We start from the raw sequence: 26,639 nt of genomic DNA, 5'->3' as shown, positions 1-26,639 counted from the left end.
ACAGGCAGTGCACTAAAACAAATTTTTCTGGTTCCAAAGGCTTGTAATGTGTGTGGTAAATGGAGAATTTGAAGTGTTGGAGTAGTCGAGAGGAATGTTCAGCCCACGTAAGCTAGAAATGCAGCTAATTTTCAGAGGTAATTAAAACTGCATTTTCGTGATCTTCTTTCGTATGTTTATTAATACATTCACCGCTTCCTTTCTCTTTTTTCTGGCGCATTTTCCTTTACTTGTAGATCTTCAATGATACCGTTTGCATTTTGAAGATTCTTTGTATTGTATTCTCTACTTCTTCTAATGTAAAGTGCATATTGTTGCTGAGTTTAAGTACATGTGTCTGTGCTAAATTAATTGCTTTGCTTCCTCTACATTTTTTATGGATTGCAACTGGCCTTGAGCTAGGGATCCCAATGTATTTGTTCACATTATGTTTTACTCTGTACTGTACGTAAGAAATAAAGTTTAATTCAAGGAAACATTTTTCTCACAGGGCCCCCTAGCCTGGAGCTGCAGCCCCCTTAGCCCATAGGTTAATCTGGCCCCAGTAGTAACTAGTATCACGAATGCAAGTTTTGGCTTGCCATCCCTTTTATCAGGTTAACATTGATTTGCACAGCAGAAATCCTAACATTCATTGCATGCAGAAAACAGCCTTAGATCAAAGGATGCAAGTTGCTTGTGTCCTGAAGAATCTAAACCTTGTTTGGGGTTTTCTGGAATGAAAGCAGTTTAGGTACCTTAGTCTGAAACTCTATTTTGCTTGACTGCAGCATTTATCATGGATGCGAAGTGGGTGTTGTGACAGAAAGCCAGTGTGCACATACAAGAAAAAGTACTGCAATGCCGCTCAAAAGTTTTCTAGGTGTTTTGTGCAAAACCACAATTAATGTACGGGAATAACATGACAGTGGTCATAACTTAAAGCAACGGTTCATTACAGATGGGGTACACATGTATGGTCACATAAACATAATGGTGCAAGCTTGACATATAAGTGATAGTCCTTTTTAAGATACAAGTGGCATGGTGACATACCGGGAATCAATGCTTGTTATTTCTTTATTCCCAAAATTATCAGTTGTACAATACTTGTGCCCCGATACAATGACGTATCTCTGAATCACAGATGTCACTTCCTATCTGCCCTGTGAAATACTTTGCCACATGAAATGGAAATCTCATTGACATAATCAGTTATAGATATTGCATTAGTTTTATGCTGTTTCTTGCAGTCTTGCCTTTCATGAGTACTTGCATAGTATGGAAAAGGGTACCTTGACATTCTAAATGTTATCTATATATGACCACACAACTATTATTTTTTCCTAATCAGAGGAGGCTCTCGTGTCATTATATTAATTGAACTTCTTTAACAATGAATATGCGACAAGTACTTGCATGTGAACAAGTGTATGCAGCCTCCCAAAGCAAGCACGTTTACTGAAAGTATCTTTCAGTCATATTGGCAAGAAAACTTTCCCATAGGCTTTTTTTCACGCGAAAGGTGACCACACATTTCTTGATCTAGCAGACTGATCTTTTATGCTACAAGTCTGTGCTGCTTTCCTTGCAACGAGTAGTTTTACATATGTCTACAACACGTAGGTCCTTCATCGGCTATTCTTTTTTTTTTCTACAACTTTGATGTTTTCTTAGGAACAATATATTGCACGTTTTTGAAAGCTAGCCATTCAGAGGCCATTCTTTCTTGAAAAGCTTCTTTGCAGCCAGGCTCTAAAGTTGTTGATAGACTGTTTATGTCGATTTTTTTACGTAACAATTAGTAGTCTTGCATTTAAAAGCTTATCCTTTGTGCCCAATATTTAGCTCTCTTTTTGCACTAGTTAAGGTGTGGTACCTAATTTTTTTATATGAAAATAAATATTGTTACTACAGGTACGTGTGTCGTCGTATGACTATTGAATATTTGATAATAATATTTTATTCAATTCGTATTTGAAACAGTTTACATTCGCCCACCTTTCTTGTCCAATGCACAAAGAGGCACGCAAGCCATAGTGGTGCTTAATGAAGTCTCTTTTTGCTGCATGTAATAGTGGCAAAAAGCAGCTTCTCACAGGGAACTTGATTGTGTTGTCTTGTGTATTGTTCTTCTGCCATATGTATTCTGAATTGATAATTATATCACAGACAGATATATAACCTCTCAATGGAACAGACATTTATTTGATACACATGAACTCGCACCCTGTTCAGCTGGCTTTCAGTTACGCTGATTGTGGCCAGCCTCTATAGAGTATGTCTGCAATGTGGTATGAGGGTATGTGTGCAGTGCTACTGTTAAGCCAACTATTGTTCTCACAGCAATGTATTGAGTAAGGTTATTGCATAATTATTATTAAAAAAAGACAGCATTAGCCCAGGTTTTAAGGGTGAAAAAATGCTTGGTGCACTTCACCAAGCATACAGACAGCATATAATGTGACTACATACCATGTGCTAGTTTGTATTTACAAAGTGTTTACAAAATGGGGAAGGTGGCAGTGAGACTCCTTGGGGAAGCAACACTTCAGTTGTACTGATGGTACGGCGTGACCATATAATTTCCTTATTGCTTGGTTAAAAATATGGTGGGTTACAACCTATGAAATGCCACACCAGCAAGGCTGAACATCCATCCTTACTTTTCAGTGGCTTAAATACGCCAATGTGTTGTTGAGCCTGTGTTGTTGAGATTCCGAAATATCGCCTCGTGTGCCACGTTGTCAGATGCCCCCTTCAGGTCTAGCGCAAGAATGGCCCGTGGTGTGTGGCAGGGATGACAATCTCCTTCTTCAATTGCATTAGCACGTCCTGGGTCTCAAGATGTCGTATAAAGCCAAACATGGGGTCTGGCATTTGCTGGGTTTCGTCCAGGTATTGTTGGAGGCATTTGAGTACTATCCTTTTCATGATAATGCTTATGCATGATGTGAGGGATATCAGCCACAGGTTGTCAATGTGCGGGGACTTGCCCGGTTTGGGGATAAAGCGTACTTAGCTGTTTTTCATTCTTGTGATAGCTTGCGTGATGTCCAAAAGTCATTGAAGGGGTCTAGAAGCGTCTCTAGGGCCTGATCTTCGAGGTTAGCCTCGAAGATTCTGGTCAGGCCCGGGGGCACTGCTTCGCCGGCTTTTTTCATCAATGGAACAACGACATAACACAGAATGAACAAACACGAGTGCTGTGTGACACGGTCATATTCCATCATGTAATCAATTGTACGCTCACTTTTAACTTGGCAGCTACTAAAAAACACCGTAAGTAAATCAACAAGCCGTAGTTGAATATTCACTCGTGTGCTCGGTGATGAAGAGAAGTGACTTGTCGATCTACACAGCTGTATTCCGCGATAATAGAACCATCTGTATAAGAGTATGTTAATATACAGGGCGTTCATTTTAAAGTGTTACGGAATTTTTAAAAATCGCCTGTGGCAGGTAGCATAATTCTTATCGTTGAGCTGGGGTTATTCGATGAGGTGGACATTAGTAGCACAAAAAATCGAAACACATATTCAAGTAACAAAAATTGACTAATGAACTTCTTAGTTAATTACTTTACGACACATATTGCAATTTCCGAATTATAGCCGGTGAGCTTGCAAGACGCATCCACTTGAAATGAATTTCCAGGATGACGCCAGCTTTGAGATATTATTTTCCAAAGTGTGGGACGAAATACGTGGGCGTTCCAGTTACTTTAGTGCTTCAATGTATAAAACAGCATTTTGGTAAAAAAGTAAGTGGAACAACAGTGCATTTTTAGGGCGAGTTTGATGGCACATATCTCCAAACTGGCGTCATTCTGGAAATTCATCCCAAGTGGATACGCCTGCCAAGCTCACCGGCTCCAATTCGTAAATCACAATATGTGCTGTACAATAATTAACTAAGAAGTTGATTAGTCATTTTTTTAATTAGTTCAATATGGGATTTCTCGTGTTACTAATGTCCGCCTCATCGAATAACCCAGCTCAACGATAAGAATTATGCTACCTGCCACAGAGGATTTCTAAAAAAATTTTAAACTTATAAATGAACACCCTGTATAACGCTGCGGCGCTTCAGCGTGCTACGCTGTTGCTGCGACAAATCCCTTGTTCATTGGCTTAAAAACGCACGCGCGATCTTGCAAGCTTTCGCTAGCACATCTACAAAAAATGCGCCGTCACGCCGCACACAACCGAGTACATAGCGATGTATGTTGTTACAACAGTATGCGGTAGCAATGATTTAAAAAAAAAAAGAAAGAAAGGAAAACGAAAAAAAAAAAAAAAGGCGCAGGTAAGATCACTGCATAGTGTTCGAGAGGTGGCTCAGCGCGCCAACGCAGCAACACATGCAGTCAACAGAGTATGACAGTGCAAGAGTTTTGCGTTTTCGCCGTGACGCGGAAGCTTGAACTCACGCCGACAAAAATATGCCAGTGTCGTCTGCTGTTGACGATAGTTGCCGACTTAGAACATCTTTGCCCCGCCTCTCGGTTGCCGGCTCTTAACATACGTCGCGTCCCCAAATCGGAGTGCGGATGCCGGCACATGCGAACCGCTCGAGCTCATTAATCAGAAAAATAAGAAAACAAACGTAATAGCAAAATCCTGGCTCGGGCCAAAATTTTGCTGGTCGCCAGCACACAAACGCTGCGACCGCGCTGTTGCATGTTGCCAGTCGCTGGTTATCTGTTTTGCCAGCCAGAGGGCGCATGCGTACGGCACCGCTCGCGCCGGTCCCAGCGTGAATCGAATTTTGTGCCCGGTTGCTTCAACCGTCCGCAGCCACTAAACCGCCAGCATGCGGTGCGGCTTGCGGCGATGAGCGGCTTGAGCGTGTACAGGCCATTAAGGGCTGCAGAAGTAGGCGTCTCTTTCCTCCTTTACACTCACCATATATGGAGAGCAAACGCGCCTTCTTCCGACGCGCGAAAGGCCGTGGGAGGGGGGGGGGGAGGGAAGGGAGGCGACGTTTAGCTGCGGCACCAAGTGCCTATTTATATCAGAGGCTCCGGCAACAGTCACCAACGCCGCGCGCATTTTGTGCGAACGCGGGCAAAACGCCGACGGCGTCGACAACAGTTCTGCGTGTTGCCGGTGCCGCTGCATGTCCAAGTTTATACAGCTGATGAAGCTACTATCATTACTCCGTATAGCTCTACTATTTGCTATCGCAATTTATGCTTCGCCTTTCAGGTGAAACTGCGACAACTTTTTTTTGTTTTTTGTTACTCGAGGCTCACACTCAATATGTGGAATTGGCCGAGAATGAGGTGGATCAAGCTAATAACGATTTAAACTAACATTTCACTTTGAAATTCGTCAGACAAATATTTAAAAATCTAATGTTAAGATGCACAAAAGAAAGTAAAAAAATAGAAAAAAGAAAATAAACAAGTATTAAGACAAGCAAACTTAACAGAGCCTATAGAATCAATTATGAATTCTGTGGACGGCGGCGCAAACATTCATATAGCACTTTATTCATGCAGGAGTCGAAGCTCTAAATGAAATCATTTTTCTAGAAATAGTAAAGCGCTGCATGGCATGTCAAAAGCGAGGAATCTATTGTTTAGTTTTCATACAGAAGATGCATAAGGGAAAGCGCGCCAGACTACTAAATCTGTGTAAGTAAAAATTCAGGGAACAAAATGCGATGGCGTTATTTTTATCGCTCTAGCATTATTCTCTGTGATTACTTGCTGTTGGCGCGTGCGTGCGCATGACTGCGCACCGTGTACCCAACAACGTTACTAGAACGTTTGGTACCCATGCGCGTCTACAGATTTCCTTAGTTATTCTTCGGCCGCACCATTTGACGGTTTCACGCGCCCATAATCTCAAAGTACAGCGTGTAGTATAGCTTCGTTTACATGCTCGGCCCGAGTGGGTCGACTCGGAAGTCGAGCTGACCCAGCCATGTCCGACGGCGTTCACATGCATCTTGCCCAGCGGGTTGGGCTTATAGTCGACCCATGCACTACTCCTCGCAGTTGAGTTTACCCAACTCTCATCGACGCTCGCTCTCTCCCACCTGCTATAGCGTTTACAACTTCACATGATCTCGACAACGGGGATTTCAGCTCGACAAGCCTTCTCGACGCGCCTCTGTCGGGTTCATGTTCCAGATATTCTTGCTTCCCCGCTAGTCTATATGAAGAAAAAGATCGGGCGTAATTCGCTTTATTTGGCGTGCTATACGGTCTGACGCAACTCACATAGAGCATTCCAATCGTTTCCACCATGTTCCTTATGGGAAGCATTTTACTTTTATCCAAGTTACATATCATGCGCCGGATAGTTCTAAAATGATCCACTGATATATACTTGATAGTACATCGAATCGCAATTAACGCAACACTTCTAATCTTTCACAACGCTCCAAACTACCTCATACTCTTCTATGACTTCGCGTCGTCCTAGAGGATCGTTGTTCGCACCCCAGGTTTGCTGCATTATCAGTATGCGGCACACACTGCAATTTATCCCATACAAGAAAAGTGAACTATACCGGCTTTTTAAAGTGCTTCTGTGTTGACCTAGAACATCCCTAAATCGCTGTCGCCCCTTCCCTAGCGCTGTGTAGCAAGTTAGCAAGCAAGCATTGCGGTGTGGCATGTGGCGCATATTAAGTATACGCTATCTTTCCTTATTCTATAACAGTTTTGCCTGTGCTGTCTTTACTATGCAACTGCTGAGCATTAAACCTCTCCATATTTCCTTAAGACCTGCACGTGACAGGCTATGGGCGAAGAGAGAGAAGTGGTTCTTTATGAAGGGAAAGGTTGGCGCTATCTTCTGCAGCAATGGACGAAGACAACAGCGTTTATCAAATTCTCTGCCCGAATTTATTTTCGCCACCTACAATAGTTATCCTAATGAATTTTCGTTGGCACTGGGAAAGCCGCATTTTGAGTCACAAACAGCTTCGATCCGGCATAGGGCAAATAGTCTAGAAACTGACTCACAAGTAATAGTTCCTCTTCTCGGAATATATAATCTATCCATAGCTTGCTACTCATAGTGTGAATTCGTTATAGCGAATCCTTCCAGACTTGCGGATTCGCTCGTCTGCGAATAAATACGAGATGCGTGGCCAATCAAACATATTTTAATATCGAAATAAATAAAAATGAGATCGCCAATACAGGGGGCGACTCTCGGCCGAGAACGTCCAGCCGATAGCTTTGATCAGCGCCACACAGGCGCTGTAGCAGTCCCTGACATCACCGTCACGTTCGTTGCGTCAGCTTTCGGCGACGCAGTGCTCGCCCCCCTGGCTGCTGCAGGTGCTTCGGCGCTGCCCTCGCGCCGTGGCTCAAGGCCGATACGCTGCGGCGCTCGGAGCTGCTGCAGCACCCCGGGCCGTCGTGTAGCATGTGCGGCCGTCGCGGCTGCTGGAGGACGAATGCCGAGATCTTCCACGGCTTCTCGCACCGCCACTGCTTGCCTCGGCCGAGTGGTTCCTCCAGCTAGGGCAACGCCACGTGCGGTGGTCGTGCCGGCTACGGTCGCGCTTGAAGAAGAGCTAGTGTCCGTCTTCGTTCGCAGGCTCGATGGTTTACACTTCTGAGCTTCGCGGCTGCAGCTGGACGGACGAGTGCCGAGATCTTCCGCGGCTCCTCGCGCCGCGATTTTCGCTGATGGCCGAGTGATGGCGACGGCTCGCAGTCGTCGTGGCGATGGTCGTGCCAGCTACGGCCGCTCCAGTCGCACTTGCGGGATAGGACCCCTTGCGTCGTTTTTTGAGCGCTCTGAATGCCTGGTTCATCGTCAGAGGAGCGCCCATGTCGATTTCTGGCGGCGGGACTCCAACTGCCGATCTAGTCTCCGCCTTTTGCGAACGCCAGGCCGGTGTCGCCGGCCTCGTACTGGGCTCCCTCTCTTCCTCTGCGTCCTTTGGCAGCGTCGCTCGCGTCCGCCTAGCAGCGAATGCCCTCGGCCTAGGATCGGCGTCGTCGCCGCCGCCAGCATTGTTGGGCTGTTTCATCGTCATGCCGCTCTTGCCTGGCTTCAGTTCTTGTTCCGCCGTGTCTCGAGTTCGTGTAGACCTTCTCGCCGCAGCCGGGCGACGTCGCGGCGCTCGCCAATTGCTTGGGAGATGAACAGGCGCCCTCCTCGTCCGCTTATCAGGGAAGATGCCTCGGAGCCACTCTTGAGCGGGACGACCTCGGACCGCGTCGCAGCGAGCTGTCCCAGTGTTTGGCAGGGAACCGAAGAGATCCGCCAAGAATGGCAGGAGACGAGCGTAAGTCCGAGAGTGTGACCGCCTTTCTCTGGCGTTCCAAAGGCCCGTCTCGAGCAGGAAAGCACGCGCAATGCGTGTGCTTCTTCGTCGTCGTCGTCGTCTTCTGCACGCGAGCCGCATGGGCTTTCATTGCGTGAGCGTTATTTGGAGCGATCCACTTGCTGCGCGAGCGAGGCCGCGGCGTGAATGCGCCCTATCGTCGTCGTCATCATCATATCATCATTATTCACGGTTCTATATACAGACTGCTGATGACGTGTAGACTGTGTGAATAGATGCACCTGAATTACTGGGGGCTGCCCTGACCATAACTCGCACCGCTCCTACATCAAATAGTCAGGTATGGATTCTATGTGGTATAGGAGATGGCTCAGTGAGGCACCCGAGGACCAGGAGTGGGCCGTCCAGCGCATACAGTTTCTAACTATATTACCTAGAGGGAAAACTGGCGCTGCTACGCTGTGGTATCCATGGGAATGCCGGTATATTGGGACTTCGGATTGGCATCGTTCTTAGAGAGCCAGAACGCCTTGAAGACACGCCTGGCTAGCACCGTTCCGTCTGTCAAAGATCCATTTCCTGCTAAAACAGCACATAAAAAACTGCTTTAGCTTTATTATTACACAAAAACAGGTTTTGTTTAATTTTCAGGACTTACTATTGGATGCACAATTATATGAAACGTAAAAAGTATAAGCTGGCCGCTAAAGTTGGAGGGCCGACGACAATATTCTCGCTCGCTTTGGCACAACTTGTTGTCTGTTCTTGCTTTTCTTCGCTTGATTCGGCATTGTAGGTGAGTAAACTTTATGAGAGATGTAATATGAGTGGATGAAAGCCTTTTATGTAGATTTTACTTTAAGAATGCATTATTTGTCTAGCCATATCCACGTTTTAGACGAAGCCTCGTTCAACACCAGCCAACACAAGCCTCGCAGACACATATCCCGTCATTCCCATGAGGGCACGGCGCCCTTTAAGAAACTCGCATAGACGGTGGCGCCAGTTTACCCTCTAGGTGTTATAGTGAGAAACTATATGGTCCAGTGAGCCAGGGCCATTGCCGAGGATCTCGGAAGATTTTTCTTCGGCGATGGACCCCTGGCAGCCTAGCCCCGGGCACCAACAGCCATGACCGTTGGACAAATAATAGACTTGAATTTTGAACGTTTATATACCACCACCACATGAGCATTCGACGCTTTCGAAGTTCACCCTACCGGGCCCTTCACAGTAAATCGATTTGCACCATTAAGGGTACCTTTTGTCTATAAGCCACAACCTTACACTCCTTATGGGTGTAAGGAAATTAGTTATAGACCGATATGTACCCTTGAGGACCCTTAAGGGTGCAAGTAAAGCGGTTTGCAGTGCTCCCTAATGTTTGCTTAAAAATCGCAAGCGCTTCGCCTGTCGAGAAAAGGGGGTTATAAGCCAAGCTTGTCGTGTGTTTCTTCGGTGTTCCTCCGAACGAATTGCACTGACGAGTACCACGTTGTGCTCGAACCATAGCCGGTCACACGCTCTGCTGCTGGCTCCGAAGTTCCGGTTGAGAAACTCTCGTTGAAACCTGGCCGTCGCACCGGTGAAGTTGGCGCTAGCGTTGCCGAGGCGTGCACTACGGTTGTCGGGTTCCTGGAGGGCAAGACGACGCTGTCGTAGGCATTCCGCTTCGTTTGGCCTAAGCTCAGAGTCGGTGGTTTTTCTCTGACGTTTGGGCTCAAATCGCGATCCCGCAACTCGGGGTCCGCGGATCTTCGCTGACGTATAGCCTGGTCTTCGGAAGCCCTCAAGCTAGAATCCGCTCGTCAGTTGACGTGCGGATTCTAGCGTGAGGGCATCCGAAGCCCAGGCGAAACGTCAGCGAATCCGCTGACTCGACAGGGGAAGGGCTCCGAATTTTTAGCGTGATACCACCACCGCCGCCGACACTTGTGAGGCAGTACAAGCTTCGCTTGAAAACCGTCCTCGCACGAGGAACGTCAGATACACACACGACAAGCTTCGCTTACCCCCATTTTCTTGACGGGAAAGGGCTGGTGGTCTTTTTTTTTTCTTAACGAGGGTTGAATACTTGTGGCAGGATTATGATGAGGAGTGCGTTCGTCATAGGGTTAGTACTTGAATGTCCCTGGGGAGTCTCCAATCGTGTCATGCATTTACCTCAATTTCTCGATTACTAAAGCTATGTTCGGGATAATGTTGACGCCTTAGACGTTCTCGAACACTAATCTATCACTTTAGCTTGAATGTTTCCCTTCAGTGTGTCTTTAAACATGCTTCTTTGTGGAAATCGAACATCCCCAAATTGTTATTGCCCCTTCCCCAGTGGAGTTTCGGAAATTATACGGCACACCTCAGGTCAACCCATTTTCTTAGCAAAGTGCTAGCGCCCCCCGTAGGAGCTCTCTTCATATTGCGCGGTATCAAGACTTTGCGAAGACTGGTGCGTATTAAATCATGGGGGGAGGAAGGAAACCCAGTAGAGGCCCCGGCCAGCACGGACGTATTGGAGAAAGTGTGGCGGAAGTCACGTGCTGTTTTTCGCAAAGGAGCACTGGGACGGGTACTCCAAGTGTCAACGTTGCGATAGCAACCGCGCTCCTGAAGCTTTCGCTGCTGATCTCGGTCTCTGAAAAGTGAGATCAGATTTTACCGCCGGTGTCTTTCTCGCGGCACCTATTGTTCGCGAGGAAAAGCTGACTTCGGAGTGTGGTGTGTAAGCTTGAAAGTTGTGTTTTGGGTATGTGAGTGCGAGTGTCAGCCAGCAACAGATGCACTCGAGCAATCGCGGCGCGGGTCTTCGTCGTCTTCTTCAACGTGCCACGGAAAAACACAGGAGTGCGTCTGCTTCGCTAAAACTGCTACAGAAGTTTCGTAGGCTTTGTTTTGACGCGCATCGGCAGCACACACTTTCGGCGGCTCGTAACAATGCAAGTTCAAAGTTCGCGCCCATCTGCTCCGGCGAGCTGCATAACCCCTGATTGGAGGCGCGAAGGGAGATGGCACACTAGCAAGGCTGCACTTCCGGCTTCAAAAACGCGACGGCACGGCCTCTCCTGTTTTGTTTATTTCCGCAATGATATTAAGTAGACAGTATCTTTCCTTTTTCTATGATTCGAAGCCCGATTAACGTTCGAAGAGGCTGTGTGCCAATGTGGTAGCAGTTTTGCCTCTGCTGCCTTTACTATGCAACTGCTGAGCATCATGTGTCTGTACCTTTCCTCAGGGCCTGCATGTGTCCGACTATGGGTGAAGATAACAGCATTTATCAAATTATCTCCCAGAATTTTTTTATACAATAGTTATCTTAATGAATTCTCATTGGCATTGGGAATGAACTTTCTTCGCCGCATTTCGCGTCACAAACAGCTTCGATCTGGCACAGGGCGAATAGCTAATAGTCTAGAAACTGACTCGCAGGTGTAGCACCTCTTGGAATATATAATCTATCCATAATTTGCTACCTATAGTGTGAATTCGTTATAGCGAATCCTTACAGAACTGCGGATTCGCTTGTCTGCAAATAAATGATAGCTGCGCGGCCAATCAAACATATTTTAATACCGAAATAAATAATAAGAAGATCGACAATACAGGGGGTGACTCTCGGCCGAGAACGTTCAGCCGATAGCGTTGATGCACGGCACACAGGCGCTGCAACAGCCCCTGTCATCCCCGCCACGTTCGCCGCGTCAACGCTCGGCGACGTAGTGCTCGCCCCCCTGGCTGCTGCAGTTGCTTCGGCGTTCCCTCGAGCCGTGGCTCAAGGCCGATCCGCTGCACGGCTTGGAGCCGCTGCAGAACCGCGGGCCGTCCTCTAGCAATTGCGACCGTCGCGGCTGCTGGTGGACGAATGCCGAGATCTTCCACGGCATCTCGCACCGCCACTGCTTGCCTCGGCCGAGTGGTTCCTCCAGCTTGGGCAACGCCGCGTAGTCGTCGCGGCGGTGGTCGTGCCGGCTACGGTCGCGCTTGAAGAAGAGCTGGTGTCCGTCTTTGTTTGCAAGCTCGATAGTTTACACTTCTCAGCGTCGTGGCTGCAGCTGGAGGACGAGTGCCGAGATCTTCCGCGGCTCCTCGCGGTGCCATTTTCGCTGATTGCCAAGTGATGGCAGCGGCTCGCAGTCGTCGTGGCGATGGTCGTGCCAGCTAGGGTCGCTCCAGTCGCCCTTGTGGGATAGGACCCCTTACGTCGTTTCTTTAGCGCTTTGGATGCCTTCGTCAGAGGAGCGTCCATGAAGATTTCTGGCGGCGAGACTCCACTTGCCGATCTGGTCTCCGCCTTTAGCGAACGCACCGTCAGTGTCGCCGGCCTCGTACTGGGCTTCCTCTCTTCCTCAGCGTCCTTTGGCAGCGTCGCTCGCGTCCGCCTAGCAGCGACTGCCCTCGGCCCAGGATCGGCATCTTCGCCACCGCCAGCATTGTTGGGCTGTTTCATCGTCATTCCGCTCTTGCCTGACTTCAGTTCTTGTTCCACCATGTCTCGAGTTCGTCTGCAGGGCCTTCTCGCCCCAGCCGGGAGACGTCGCGGCGCTCACCAATTGTTTGGGCGATGAACAGGCACCGTTCTCGTCCACTTGTCAGGGAAGATGCCTCTGAGCCACACTTGAACGGGATGGCCTCGACCGCGTCGCAGCGAGCTGTCCCAGTGTTTGGCAGGGAACCGAAAAGGTTCAGCAGGAATGACAGGAGACGAGTGCGTCCGAGAGTGTGACCGCCTTTCTCTGGCGTTCCAAAGCCCTGTCTCGAGCAGGAAAGCACGCGCTTGCTTGCTTGCACGCGCAATGCGTGTGCTTCGTCGTCGTACTCTTTTTTTTGCACGCGAGCCGCGCTTTTCTAGCGTGAGCGTTATTTGGCGCTATCCACTTGCTGCGTGAGCGAGGCTGCGGCGTGAATGCGCCCTATCGCCGTCGTCATAATAATAATCATCATCATAATTCACGTAGACTGTATGGATAGATGCAGCTGAATTACTGTGGGCGGCCCTGACCATAACTCTCTCCGCTCCTACATCAAAGAGCTGAAGAAGACAAAATCCACTTGAATTTTTAACGTTTATACCACCACCACATGAGCATTCGACGCGTTTGAAATTCACCCTACCGGGCCCTTCACAGTAAATCGATTTGCACGATTAAGGATACTTTGTCTATAAATCACACCCTTACATCCATAATTAGTTATAGACCTATTTGCACCCTTAAGGACCCTCAAGGGTGCAAGGGTAAACGAAGCTTGTCGTGTGTTTCTTGTGTGTTACTCCGAAATAATTGCACTGACGAGTACCATGTTGTGCTCGAACCATAACCGGTCACACGCACTGCAGCTGGCTATGAAGTTCCGGTTGAGAAACTCGCGTTGAAATCTGGCCGTCGCACCGGTGATGTTGGCGCTAGCGTTGCCGAGGCGTGCACTACCGTTGTGGGGTTCCTGGAGGGCAAGACGACGCTGTCGCAGGCGTTCCGCTTCGTTTGCCCTAAACTCAGAGTCGGCGGCTTTTCGCTGACGTTTGGGCTCAACATTGCGATCCCGCAACTTGGGGTCCGCTGCTCTTCGCTGACGTGTGGCCTGAGCTTCGGAAGCCCTCAAGCTAGAATGGGCACGTCGACGACGAGCCCTTTCTCGAGCGAGTTCGCGACCCCGTTGCTCAAACGCTGCATGCTCCTCGGCGGAGCAGGCAGCGTGAATTCGTGTCAATTCGCTACGAATTCTTCCTGACCTGCGTATTCGCTTGTCCTGCAAATAAATACAAGATACGCGGCAATACAGATCAAACATACTTTAATATCGAAATAATACTAAGAAGATCGTCAGTCAAGGGACGTTCTCTCTGCTGAGAACGTAAAAGCCGATAGCGTTGATGGACGCCACACAGGCGCTGTAGCAGCCCCTGATATCCCCGCCACGTTCGCCGCGTCAGCTGTCGGCGACGTAGCGCTCGCCCCCGTGGCTGCTGCAGGTACTTCGGCGCTCCCTCGCGCCGTTGCTCAAGGCCGATACGCTGTAGCGCTTGGAGCTGCTGCAGCACCCCGGGCCGTCGTCTAGCACTTGCGGCCGTCGCGGCTGCTGGTGGACGAATGCCGAGATCTTCCACGGCTTCTCGCACCGCCACTGCTGGCCTCGGCCGAGTGGTTCCTCCAGCTAGGGCGACGCCGCGTAGTCGTCGCAGCGGTGGTCGTGCCGGCTACGGTCGAGCTTGAAGAAGAGCTGGTGTCCGTCTTCGTTTGCAAGCTCGCCGGTTTACACTTCTCAGCGTCGTGGCTGCTGGAGGACAAGTGCCGAAATCTTCCGCAGCTCCTCGTGCCGCCACTTTCGCTGATGGCCGAGTGATGGCGACGGCTCGCAGTCGTCGTGGCGGTGGTCGTGCCAGCTACGGTCGCTTCAGTCGCACTTGTGGGATAGGACCCCTTACGTCGTTTCTTTAGCGCTCTGGATGCCTGGTTCATCGTCAGAGGAGCGCCCATGTCGATTTCTGGCGGCGGGACTCTGCCGATCTGGTCTCCGCCTTTTGCGAACGCCGATCTGGTGGTCTGCGCCTTTTGCGAACGCAAGGCCGGTGTCGCCGGCCTCGTACTGGGCTCTTCCTCAGCGTCCTTTGGCAGCGTCGCTCGCGTCCGCCTAGCAGCGAGGGCCCTCGGCCCAGGATCGGCGTCGTCGCCGCCGCCAGCATTGTTGGGCTGTTTCATCGTCATGCGGCTCTTGCCTGGCTTCAGTTTTTGTTCCGCCGTGTCTCGAGTTCGTCTGCAGGGCCTTCTCGCCGCAGACGGGAGACGTCGCGGCGCTCGCCAATTGCTTGGGCGATGAACAGGCGCCCTCCTCGTCCGCTTATCAGGGAAGATGCCTCGGAGCCACTCTTGAGCGGGATGACCTCGACCGCGTCGCAGCGAGCAGTCCCAGTGTTTGGCAGGGAACCGAAGAGGTCCGGCAAGAAAGGCAGGAGACGAGCGCGTCCGAGAGTGTGACCGCCTTTCTCTGGCGTTCCAAAGCCCCGTCTCGAGCAGAAAAGCACGCGCAATGCGTGTGCTTCGTCGTCGTCGCCGTCGTCTTCTGCACGCGAGCCGCATGGGCTTTCATTGCGTGAGCGTTATTTGGCGCTACCCACTTGCTGCGCGAGCGAGGCCGCGGCGTGAATGCGCCCTATCGTCGTCGTCATCATCATAATCATAATTATTCACGGTGCTATATACAGACTGCTGAAGACGCGTAGACTGTGTGGATAGATGCAGCTGAATTCCTGGGGGCTTCCCTGACCATAACTCGCTCCGCTCCTACATCATATAGTCAGGGCTGGATTCTATGTGGTATAGGAGATGGCTCAGTGAGGCACCCGAGGACCAGGAGTGGGCCGTCCAGCGCATACAGTTTCTAACTATATTACCTAGAGGGAAAACTGGCGCTGCTACGCTGTGGTATCCATGGGAATGCCGGTATATTGGGACTTCGGATTGGCATCGTTCTTAGAGAGCCAGAACGCCTTAAAGACACGCCTGGCTAGCACCATTCCGTCTGTCAAAGATTCATTTCCTGCTAAAACATCACATAAAAAACTGCTTTAGCTTTATTATTACACAAAAACATGTTTTGTTTAGTTTTCAGGACTTACTATTGGATGCACAATTATATGAAGCGTAAAAAGTATAAGCTGGCCGCTAAAGTTGGAGGGCCGACGACAATATTATCGCTCGCTTTGGGACAACTTGTCGTCTGTTCTTGCTTTTCTTCGCTTGATTCGGCATTGTAGGTGAGGAAACTTTATGAGAGATGTAATATGAGTGGATGAAAGCCTTTTATGTAGATTTTACTTTAAGAATGCATTATTTGTCTAGCCATATCCACGTTTTAGACGAAGCCTCGTTCAGCACCAGCCAACACAAGCCTCGCAGACACATATCCCGTCATTCCCATGAGGGCACGGCGCCCTTTAAGAAACTCGCATAGAAGGTGGCGCCAGTTTACCCTCTAGGTGTTATAGTGAGAAACTAGAAAGCTTCGTCGTCGTCGTCGTCGTCGTCGTCTTCTGCACGCGAGCCGCGTGGGCTTTCCTAGCGTGAACGTTATTTGGCGCTAAGATTGGCGCGATCCACCTTCTGCGCGAGCGAGGCCGCTGCGTGAATGCGCCCTGTCGTCGTCGTCATTATTATTATCAGCATCATCACCGTCATAATACCCGGTTCTATATACAGACTTCTGAAGACGCGTAGACTTTATGGATAGATGCAGCTGAATTATTGTGGGCGGCCTGTCCATAACTCCCTCCGCTCTATAGCTACGTCAGAGTCAGGCCTGGATTCTATGTTTTGTATAGGTGATGGAGCTGATAGAATAAACCGAGGCCACTTTTGAATGAAGACGTTTTATACGGTCTCCACGTTCTTGCAGTAAAGTTTATTCTCTCTCGATCTACCACCACCACATGAGCACTCGACGCTTTCGAAGTTCGCCCTCCCGGGCCCTTCACAGTAAACCGATTTACACCCTGAAGGGTGTTTTCTGTCTATAGGTCGCACACTTGTACGTTTTATATGTGTAAGGGAATGAGTTACAGACCGATTTGCACCTTTAAGGACCCTTAATGGTGTAAAGCTGTTTGCAGTGCTGCCGTAAGCTAGGTTTGCTTAAAAACCGTCCTCGCACGGGGTCTTGCGTATATTTCGGTCGTACACGGCTGTCCCTGACGAAAGTATGTTCCTATACAGTTCTGGCGCGATGCAGATACCCGTTTCCTACGGTCGTGATGCAAGCAACACCGAAGACTCTGGTGTGCCGAGTTTGCTAGAGTCGTAGTCATTTGTTGTGCGGTATCATGACCTCGAGGCTTTAAACAGGGTCTCGGCCGCTCGGGATGTAGACAACCGCCGCCCGTGGGTTCGCGCCCGTTGCGCGAGAGGTGTTGGCGTACTTTAGTCCGACCTACTCTGCCTTGGTGGTCCGAATACGCGCTCCCACGGAAGCGTCACGTCGAAGCAAGATGCGACACACGCTCTATATGTGGGATTCCGCTTGCAACGCGCTGTTGTTGACGGAATCCGCACGGCTTCTATGCATGTCCTGACCCGCCTTGGTGCATGGGATATAGTGGCTATGGCGTTGAGCTGCTATGCCCGAATCGCGAGATCAAATTTCGGCCCCCACTACGCCCATGCATTTCGTCGGACACTTTGAATTAATTAATACCTCGAAGCTGGTTCAGTCCTGAGAATTCGTTCCAAGTGGATACGCCTTGTGAACTCAGCGGCTATAATTCGTTAGATTGAAAGATGTGCCGTAAAATGATTATTTGGGAGGTTAATTAGCGTATGTTAATTATTCGAATTAGGCGTTTTGATTTCTTGTTGAAGTAATGGCCGCCTCATCGAGTAGTTTAGATCAAGGATTATGATTGTGCTATCTGCCACAGGCAATTTTTAAGCATTTGGTGCAGCTAGAATGAAACACCCTGTATATTGTAGGCATTATCTACCGTCGCATCGCTTTGCCTGCCACCGTGGTTGACATGTGCTATTCTGTTTGAAAGTGGTACGAGGAAAGTGCGCAGGTTCTCGCGCATGCGCAGAGTTAGAAATTCCAAAGTGATTGTGAGTGCTATTGGGGGTGCACACTTGTCAGCTTGCAACATATTGTCAAATATACACCATCTCGTCAGCTCTGTTTGGCTCGCAGGGCTGCTATATACAGCCTCGCCGATTGACTGGAAAGACCAACATGGCCGAATTTGACAATGTGGCGGAATTTCAGTGTCCAGGAACGTGATGTTCTAATGGTTGGGAAAGTGCTTTCCCTCGCGTGATTGGCCAGAATCGCGCGCTTTTGATGACGGAAGCGCCATTCTGGCCGACCACGCCGAGGACAAGCGAAAGGTTCGCTTTCCGAACCGTCATGAGGTCGCGCTCCAGAATAACACCCACGGTTCGCAAGTGGCCCTCCTTCGACGATCACGATCTTGCAATTTTGTATACAGGTTGAAAAGAAGTGGTCGGCGGTTATAACGCGTGCCGAGAGCAGATTTCTCGCCTGTAACGGGCTCACGCTGTCTGGGGCAACTGTATACAGAGGCCTATAGGCGCGCATACACGCTAAAAGACGATTGAGGGAAAGAGGTTGCGTTAGTTCGGGTTATGACAGGCTGAGGGTTGTGGCCCCTCTTGTGGCCCCCGGCGCGAAGGACGCGTGCACGTCTGCATGCATGCTGCTTCCGCAACGCATGGCTTGTGCTCAGGGAAGCGAGCACGCGTAGGAAATTCATTCGCTCGCGCGCCGCCGTTCGTCGGTGTCCTCGTCGCGAGAAGGACTCTGGGCGAGCTGATCTGCCGATTCACTCTCACTCTCTCTCTCTTCCACTCTTTTTTTCTTTTTTTTTTTGTCGTCATTTGCTAGGCGTTCGTGCCACCCGAAACCTCGAAACGGGCATAAATATAGCGCGTGAGAGAAAATAAACGGGAAAGGAAGCGGCGTGCCGTCGCCTTCGGCCGCGAGAGTCGGTTGCATCTGCGTGCGTGACGATTTGCATGGATGCATGCCGGCCGTGGGCCCGCATAATGGGTTGTGTGACTTCTTTCTTTGTTTCTTTCTTTTAGATGAAGGTGAATGACGGTTGTGTACTGATCATTCGTGCTTTGTACGCCGCCGTCACGGTGCAACTGCAGGGGACCTCACGGCAGCGGTTCCATGACGTGTGCACCCAAAATTTCAGCTTTTCTTTTAAATTCTTTTTTTTTTTCAGTGACACCTGCATTTATGCGAGGCCATGAGCGCGCCAACGCGACTGACGAGTCCACTGAAAAAAAAAAGCTTTAAAAAAACAGAGACAGAACATAAAGCACAGCTTTCACTATAAGGACACGTCCTGGATTCGATACACCGGTTCGCTCGCGTTTTGTCTAAACTTAATTTTTCTTGCGGCAAACATCGACCTTCGTGTTTTGGGCGTCGAGTGTGACAGATTGCTTTTGCCTGAGACAGCAGGTAATGGTGTGGGAGGCAGGTTCTCTCCACCAGCCTGTGACGACTGGTAAACAGTACCAGCACATTTTTTTTTTTTTTTTTCTACCAACTCGTGCATCATCGCTTGTTTTATGTAAGACACAGTACGTGAGACACAGTACATGAGACACAGTATGTGAGACGTAGTATGTGAGACACAGATTATACGTGCGTAGCAGCTCATAGTTGCGCTTGCTGAATGCACCCGGAATATCTTGGCTATCTGCAGAGTAGCAGGGCGTCAACATTTCTCTGCTTGGGTGAAAACGCGCACTGCCGGCTTCTTATCGCATGCAGTTTCGTCGCACATCTATAAAGGAAGTGCTCCAAAATACGCTTGAATTCTGAATCTTGAAGGAAGAAAGCGTTGACTCGCGTATCCTGTGTCTTGCTGTCTGCTTTTCATAAGTGGTTTCCGCATAACGCCGTGTCGTGAACAGCGCGAACTATCAAACAAGCACTCAAACAACGAACTCCACTCGACTCCTTCGATCATCTGCTTTGAAAATGCGTCACTATTGATCTTTGTCCGTAATCGTACGTTCACATGAACTCTACAAAGTCGGGAAGAATGGTCTTGAAGGGCCGAAAACCAGTCGTCGAGTTCATTAGAAGGTCGAGCTGGTCGAGCGTCGAGGCGAGTTGGTTTGAAACCGCCTGCAAGAAGCAATCAGACATTAATCAAGTAAATTGGCTGTCTTGTGGTTGATGAATCAGTCAAATAGTGAGTCAATTGATCGGTCATTCGCTCAGCTATTAACCAATTTGTCACCTATAATTGTTCAATCAACATCACAAGTGAAAATGAATTATGAGGTTTAACTTCCCCGAAGCATATTACTCGCAATGAGTGACGGTATACACAAGCGTTCCTGCATTCGGCCCCCATCGGAATGTGGGAGTCGAACCCGTCACCTCGTGCTCTGCAGCCGAACGCCACAGCAACCGCGGCGGGTCAGTCGTGTAACCCTGTGATGCCCGACGTATTGTTTTATTGCTGCGTCCGAGTTTGATACCTCGAAATTCTGATTTAATCGCGGAAACGTAACGCACAGCATGTAGGTAGCAGTTGCCATACGCTGGATCGAGAAACTCTTCCAGTTGTAGACAGTTGAGCGAACCAAGTACTAATCGATTGTTTACTGTACTAATTAGGTTTTACTGTACTAAATAGCATTTCAGTGTTTCTTGTAATGTACTCTCCGTAGTCAGAAATAAAGGCGAACAAGTTGTTATACTTTTCCTTGATGTTGGAACTGCGTTAACAAATAAAACCATCTATCGATCAGCCACTCTATGCAGTCGTTTAAAGCCCCTTACTGTAGTTGTTGTCTCGAATTAATGGCGGGCGACGAGGCCACTGTTGCAGTTTCATTTAAGGCCAACAGATTTGGACAAGCGGCTGTAGCCTGAACTGACGTTTGTAGTGCTCCAAGTGCTACAGTGCTGGGCGGGGACAGAGCTCCCTTTCTTTCTTCTCTCTCTCTCTTCGCTACTTCCCTGTCACTTTACCTCCCCCTCCCCTCTCTCCCCATGCGTAGGGTAGCAAACCGGATCTTCTCATCTGGTTAACTTCCCTGCCTTTCCCCCTTTTCTTATCTCTCTCTCTCGCTCGAATAATGGAGTTCGTCGAAACTGTGGACGCCGCCGGTAACCAATTCCTTTCTTTCTTTTTATTTTGCTGCTTGCGCGCAGGTCGGTGCGCCTGAACGTGGAGCTGGACCACGCCAAGCGGGCCAAGTGGAGCCCCGACAACCGGGCGCTGGTGCTGTGCACCGCCCTGGCCAACCGCGTGCACGTCTACCGGGTCAAGCGACGCGAGGACGGATCGCCGGGCAGCGCCGAGCCGCTGCTGCAGTTCCGCGACGCGCACCGCTCCTCCGAGCTGATCAACGTGGGCATCGCCTGCAACGGGAACTTCATCATGAGCATCTCCATGGACACCACGCTCTGCGTCTGGAGCCTCAAAGGTATACAGTAGACCTTTTTTCTCCGCTCTGTGGCACACAGCAGTGTGTTCAGGACCCTAGAAAACTTCCTGTCCTGCATTTCTGACGGTCAAGTTAGCCAAGAAAACAAGAAGTAGTATTTTGTCGCATAGTATACTGTAGCCACATATTCTTGGTGTTTTCAGATATAAAGAACGTGCGCCATGGGTGGAGCTCATGTATGGGCTTTTTTTTTTTTTTGTACTTAAGCATAAAAATTCAAAGCCCTTCCACTACTGTGGAGATGGAAGCCAGCTAAGCTGTGACTATGGTGTCTCTGTTATAGGGAATATTGCTATAGTCAATTTATATATTATCATTATTGACTATATTGAGCGTCTTCGGCATGTTCGTCAAAGAGAAAGGACACCGGCGTCTTGTTTTTGCCCAGCGCGATGGCCAAGTAGTGCGTTTGCTGTGCTAAGTCCGCCCCATCGTCATAGACTAGCGTATATGAGCCACAGCGTTCATAGCTGCGGCACACTGCACGACATAGTCTGGATCCTGGAAGACGTGGTTAAACGAGCGTCCGTCCCATAGTGAGTCCAAAGGGCAACAGCTGATAACAGCGCTAGTGCGATCTCTACGTCACGAGACAAAGGGGCACAACGATTGGTGGGACGTGCCGCCGCCGAATATCGCGACACTTGTGAAAGAGGCATCGGCGATGGCGAGGGGTATAACAATGGGCCATCCCTCATCTGTTTTGACACCTGTTCTAAGGTACAACTGGCGGGAAACCGCCACGTACATGAAGCCAAACCACCACGCACATGGATCCGAAAGTTGTTGATCTACTTACGGCCTATCTATCCACTTCCGTTGCCGGACCCGACCTCCTGGAACCTAGCCTATAACAGCTTCGCTGTAAAAAATCACTTGTAGTACACTCCAAGTCTACTGCGGAGCTGATGCCAGCTGGAGAGTTCTTTAAGTATATGGGCTATTGTAACTTGTGTTGTTCCAGAGGTCTTAACCGGAGGTATTCTGGGAACTCTGTTTGTAAACATGAAAAGGGTGTATACTATATGCCACGCGCGCTTTCTACGCATGTTTTCTTTCCCCGTTGGAGCTTGCACTATACAAGTGTGGTTTGGTACGGCTTGGCTTTTAATGCTAAAGCATTAGATGTCCCATGAGGCAGAAAAGCCGGCGTTGTAGGCAACGAGTGGTACCAGAGATCGTCATCAGTGACGTCATCAGCGTCTTGTATGACGTCAGTAGTAATACAGAATTAAAATTAGATCAAGTTAGTGTAACGTGACTTAAGGTGGAGTAAAGTGAGTGTAGATGAATTAAAGTATATTAAGATGGATTAAGGTTGGTACAATTTACAGCAGCGTGGGTAAGGTGAATTAGAGTGGTTTAAGGTAGATTAAGGTTGGTACATGTTCGAGCAAGGTGGATTAAAGGGGATTAAGGTGGATTAGGTTGGTACAAATTATAGCAAAGTGGATTGAGCTAGAGTTATGTATGACGTTAGAGAAGTCATAATGCTTTCGAGAGAAGTCATTTATTAGAGAAATCATAATGCTTTTGCATTCAAATCACGGAAGGATACTTAAGTGGCTGTCAATTTTATTTTTGTTTCGCAGGGAAAGCTGCTGGCTTCGGCATTGCGTGCGTATAGCCGGATATTTCTCTGCATAGCCCCTTGTAGTTCGTGCTGCGGATGCAGAAAGACACGTGCTATACGTAGTGACCGTTTTTAAGTGTTCGGGATTTTCTTTTTTTTTTTAGATCGCCTGTGGAAGATAACGTGATTTTTGTCCGTGAGATGGGTTATTCGAAGAGGCGGGCATTACTAGCGAGAGAAATCGAAACACATATTCGTCTAATTAGAAAAAAATCACTAATTAACTTCTTAATTAATTATTTTATGGCACATATTGCCATTTACGAACTGTAGCCGGCGAGCTTGCAAGCATGTATCTACTTCAAATGAATCTCCAGGATGGCACCAGTTTCGAGATATTATTTCCCAATGTGTGGGACGAAGTACATGGGCGTTCCAGTTTCTTTCGTGCTTCAAGGCTTAAAAGAGCGTTTTGTTAAAACGTAAGTGGAACAGCAGCGCATTTTTACGGCGAGTTTGACGGCGCACATCTCCAAACTGGTGTCATTGTGGAAACTCATTCCAAGTCGATACGCCTTGCAGGCTCATCACCGAGAATTCGTAAATTGCATTGTGTGTCGTACAGTAAATAATTAAGAAGTTAATTAGGACGAATATATATATATATATATATATATATATATATATATATATATATATATACAGCTGCTCCAGTGTCCAATATGTGCGTTGAGTCTAATTGCGTAGCCAGGAGGTGTGACAAAGAAGTCGGTGTGATGACGATGCGGAAAGGTCGCCTTCTATTATGGAAATCCTGAGGTATCACATGGGAGTTCACTACCATTCTCAAAGCGCGCGCACCCACTCGAGGTATGGTTAACCCTTACGGAGGCTTGCATTGAGGCGCAGTCCATAACCGCAAGGGTGTGGGGGAGGATGTAACCATCGAGCTGCAGCAGGTTGCTGCTGAACCCGTCTCTCGCTCCTTCCCTGTTTTCGCGTTGATGGTCTTCGGCGGATTCCGCCGAAACGTCCGCAACGCGGTCGCTCGCACGAAGCAAAGCCTCGTACAATTAAGGCCGTGCACGTTTCTTTCTCGTGCGAAGACAAATTCTGCGTTCCGAGCCCCGACGACCCGTAAACTCTGCAGCGATCTGGCGCTTCCCGCTTCTCGCGTTTTTCCGGTTCTCGCGTCGCATCGCGGGCTGGTTCTACGGAAACGTTCGCAGAGACTCGCGCACGGCGCGGCGTCCGGGGCTCGCCATTAGATGCATGCGAGCTTCGCCGCCGTCATGGCCCGACGCGTACGTTGTATATAAGTCACCACCATAACATGAAATAGATTAAATCAACCTAGATTGAGAATCGCTTCCGCGTTTACGAGTATATTTGTCTCGATCGCCGTGAGTCTGAGACTCGGAAAGCGAGAAACAGCTGATAATACGAAAAGCACGGGTATTGGGCCACAACTATCACGTGACTCTGCGCCGCGACGAAAACTGTATTCTCAGCGCTAATTCACATTGTTTGCGTCAGAAGCTGGTTCGCGTGACCATCTATACGGCCTATGTGACGACCTCCTTGTCCAACGGCCGAAGACAAGGCTGAGAGAGGAATAAAAAGAGAGCCAGGGAGGTTAAACACCAGATGAGAATATCTGGTTTGCTACCCTGCACTGTATGCAAGGGTAAGAAGGGAGTTTACTATGTATGTATACGTAGATTCCTGCACAGGTACTTTTGCCGGATAAGGAAGGGACGCCAGTCGTGAAACGTCCGGGACAGCTGTGTGGCGCATAGCAATTTGTACGAGGGATGCTAAATATGAACACTAAATTAGTTCGAACTATTAAGAAACACTCTCAAAATGTTGATTGCGTTTATTAGGTGACTTCGTCGTTGTTGTTGTACCTGAAGAAATCGGCGCCGCATTCCCGTTTCGATTTTCTTGCCTCAACAACGATGCTTGCCGCGCGCCAGTGCGACATCAAGGATTATACATTGTATTTTCGCGTATCGCAACCGTTCTCGTGCGGGAAATTTTTTCAAAAGTGTCGAGATTCATTATTTACATGGTGTCGAACGGCACGCAGGTCATCATCCGTTCATTAACGCTTAACGAGGGCCCCTAGTAGACGCTGTAAATGTCTGTGACGTGAAGCGGAGTTGATTGAGAAGATTTCTAGGAGGCGTCGCCATGCTCTTGCCTTTGGTATATTTGTGTCTTTTTCTGGCTTGGAAATAATTCCTTTCACGCCGAAGGCTGGTGTCGTTGCGATTCACGAACTGTTCAACGTGCCAATCTAGCTTTGCTTACTATTTCTCTGCAGGATCTCGTTACTGCTGCAGCTGAAAAAAAAAAAAAAAAAAAAAAAAACAAGGCCGATAACGCAGCATTCTAAAGGAACCAAGGGTTCAACCTATCAGGTTTTCAGAACTTACTTGTTTCTCCGCCAAAACTGCCTATGACGTTACACCGACGTACATGTCACGGTACGTCGTTGTCACCGACGTGACGTCACGGTACGCCGGTGTGTGGTACCATGACGTCACACCGACCTACCGGCACTACAGATTGGCCAGGAAAATTCAGATATGGAAACTTATCATTCATATGCTATCTGCTACATAAAAAACTTCTTTCCCGTGAAAAAAAAAATGTAACGAGAGCTTTGAAAGAATGTTTCACCAGTATGAAATTATTTAGTATTACTCTTTCCTGTCTCTTTAATGTTGTACCGTATATAGGATTCGTGGGCCTTCGTACTAACGCGAAAGACCATGTTACATGACAGCGCGCTATGTCCCACTTAGCCCACAATTTTTTTCAATATTGCGCACTCTGCACGGAAGAGCGGCCTATAATCGCGGCACGCTTGAGGAATTCGGATGGAGTCAGATGGTGACTTTGTACACGGTGAACGCGCGCGCGAGGATTTGGTTTCATCGCAGCCAAGGACGATTGCGACATATTTACGTGGAATCGAATACTATATGAGAAATTGAGTAAGCGGATAGCTTGTATATAGGATCAGACTTTGCAACTACACATATAGCGCCTTCATGAGCCCCGTTGTCTGCTTGCCTGTGAGGGGGCCGTCATGCTAGTGAAGATTGATAGGCATTCCTTGTGAACGTTAATATTAAACGACTTCTTCCGCCGATTCTGCGGCTGCTTCTGGCATATTTATGTCTATAAGCCTGTATGCGACTTTTGCTTATTTTTTTTTTCTTAATTTGAAGTGTAAACGTGTACGCGCCTACATATAGACCGTGTTAAAATATACACCGCGTGTTTCTCCGCGATTCTGTTCGCTGTCGCGCTCTGTAAGTGCGTAAGCTAGTGTGTGTGTCTGCACGTGTGTTCGTGCAATGCCGGAAAGCCGTGCAGCTCATGGACGACTCCGACGCGCTGCGCGTGCAAGGGTGTGGTGTCGACACGGCGAGCCTCTTTGCAGCTTCGCAGTGGCGGTGCAGTTGCACGTCGGATGCCCCGGGGGAAATCGAGCTGGAACGCACTTATTAAAGGCGAAGCCTGTCTCTCTCTCTTTTCTCTTCAATTCTCTATCTTTTTCTTTCTTTTATCTTTTTTTTTTATCTTTCCCCGCAAAGAGTTTGCAGTACAGGGTGCCGCTAAGTTCCAGCGTATGCCGCTTTCATTCGCTTTCCTTTCTCTCTTCTTTCTTTTTTCTCATTAGAGCTATCTCTCTCTCTCTCGCTAGCCCTAGCCTCGTCGCATCTGTTTGAGCATCTCTTACGCTACCGCAAGTGCAGTGTTGCGGGGCGCTGCACTTTATTATAGAGCTATATCTTCTTCATTTCCTAAGGGCTGTATAGAACCGTGTGCGCCGT

The 26,639-nt window shown here is 48.7% G+C and overlaps 1 protein-coding gene across 1 annotated transcript in view; it reads left to right on the top strand.

The window, feature by feature from the left end:
- Positions 1-26,639, top strand: part of LOC119446217 (transducin beta-like protein 2) — a 353,551-nt gene that overhangs the window by 210,965 nt on the left and 115,947 nt on the right. The window contains exon 4 of the mRNA XM_037710581.2: positions 20,920-21,194. Within this exon, the coding sequence (XP_037566509.1) occupies positions 20,920-21,194 (275 nt within the window). The remainder of the gene's footprint in view (positions 1-20,919; positions 21,195-26,639) is intronic.

This window comes from Dermacentor silvarum, chromosome 3 (genome assembly GCF_013339745.2).
Source record: "Dermacentor silvarum isolate Dsil-2018 chromosome 3, BIME_Dsil_1.4, whole genome shotgun sequence".
Classification (NCBI taxonomy): domain Eukaryota; kingdom Metazoa; phylum Arthropoda; class Arachnida; order Ixodida; family Ixodidae; genus Dermacentor; species Dermacentor silvarum.
The sequence above is the reverse complement of the archived record's forward strand: the minus strand, read 5'-3'. Positions and strand labels throughout refer to the sequence as shown.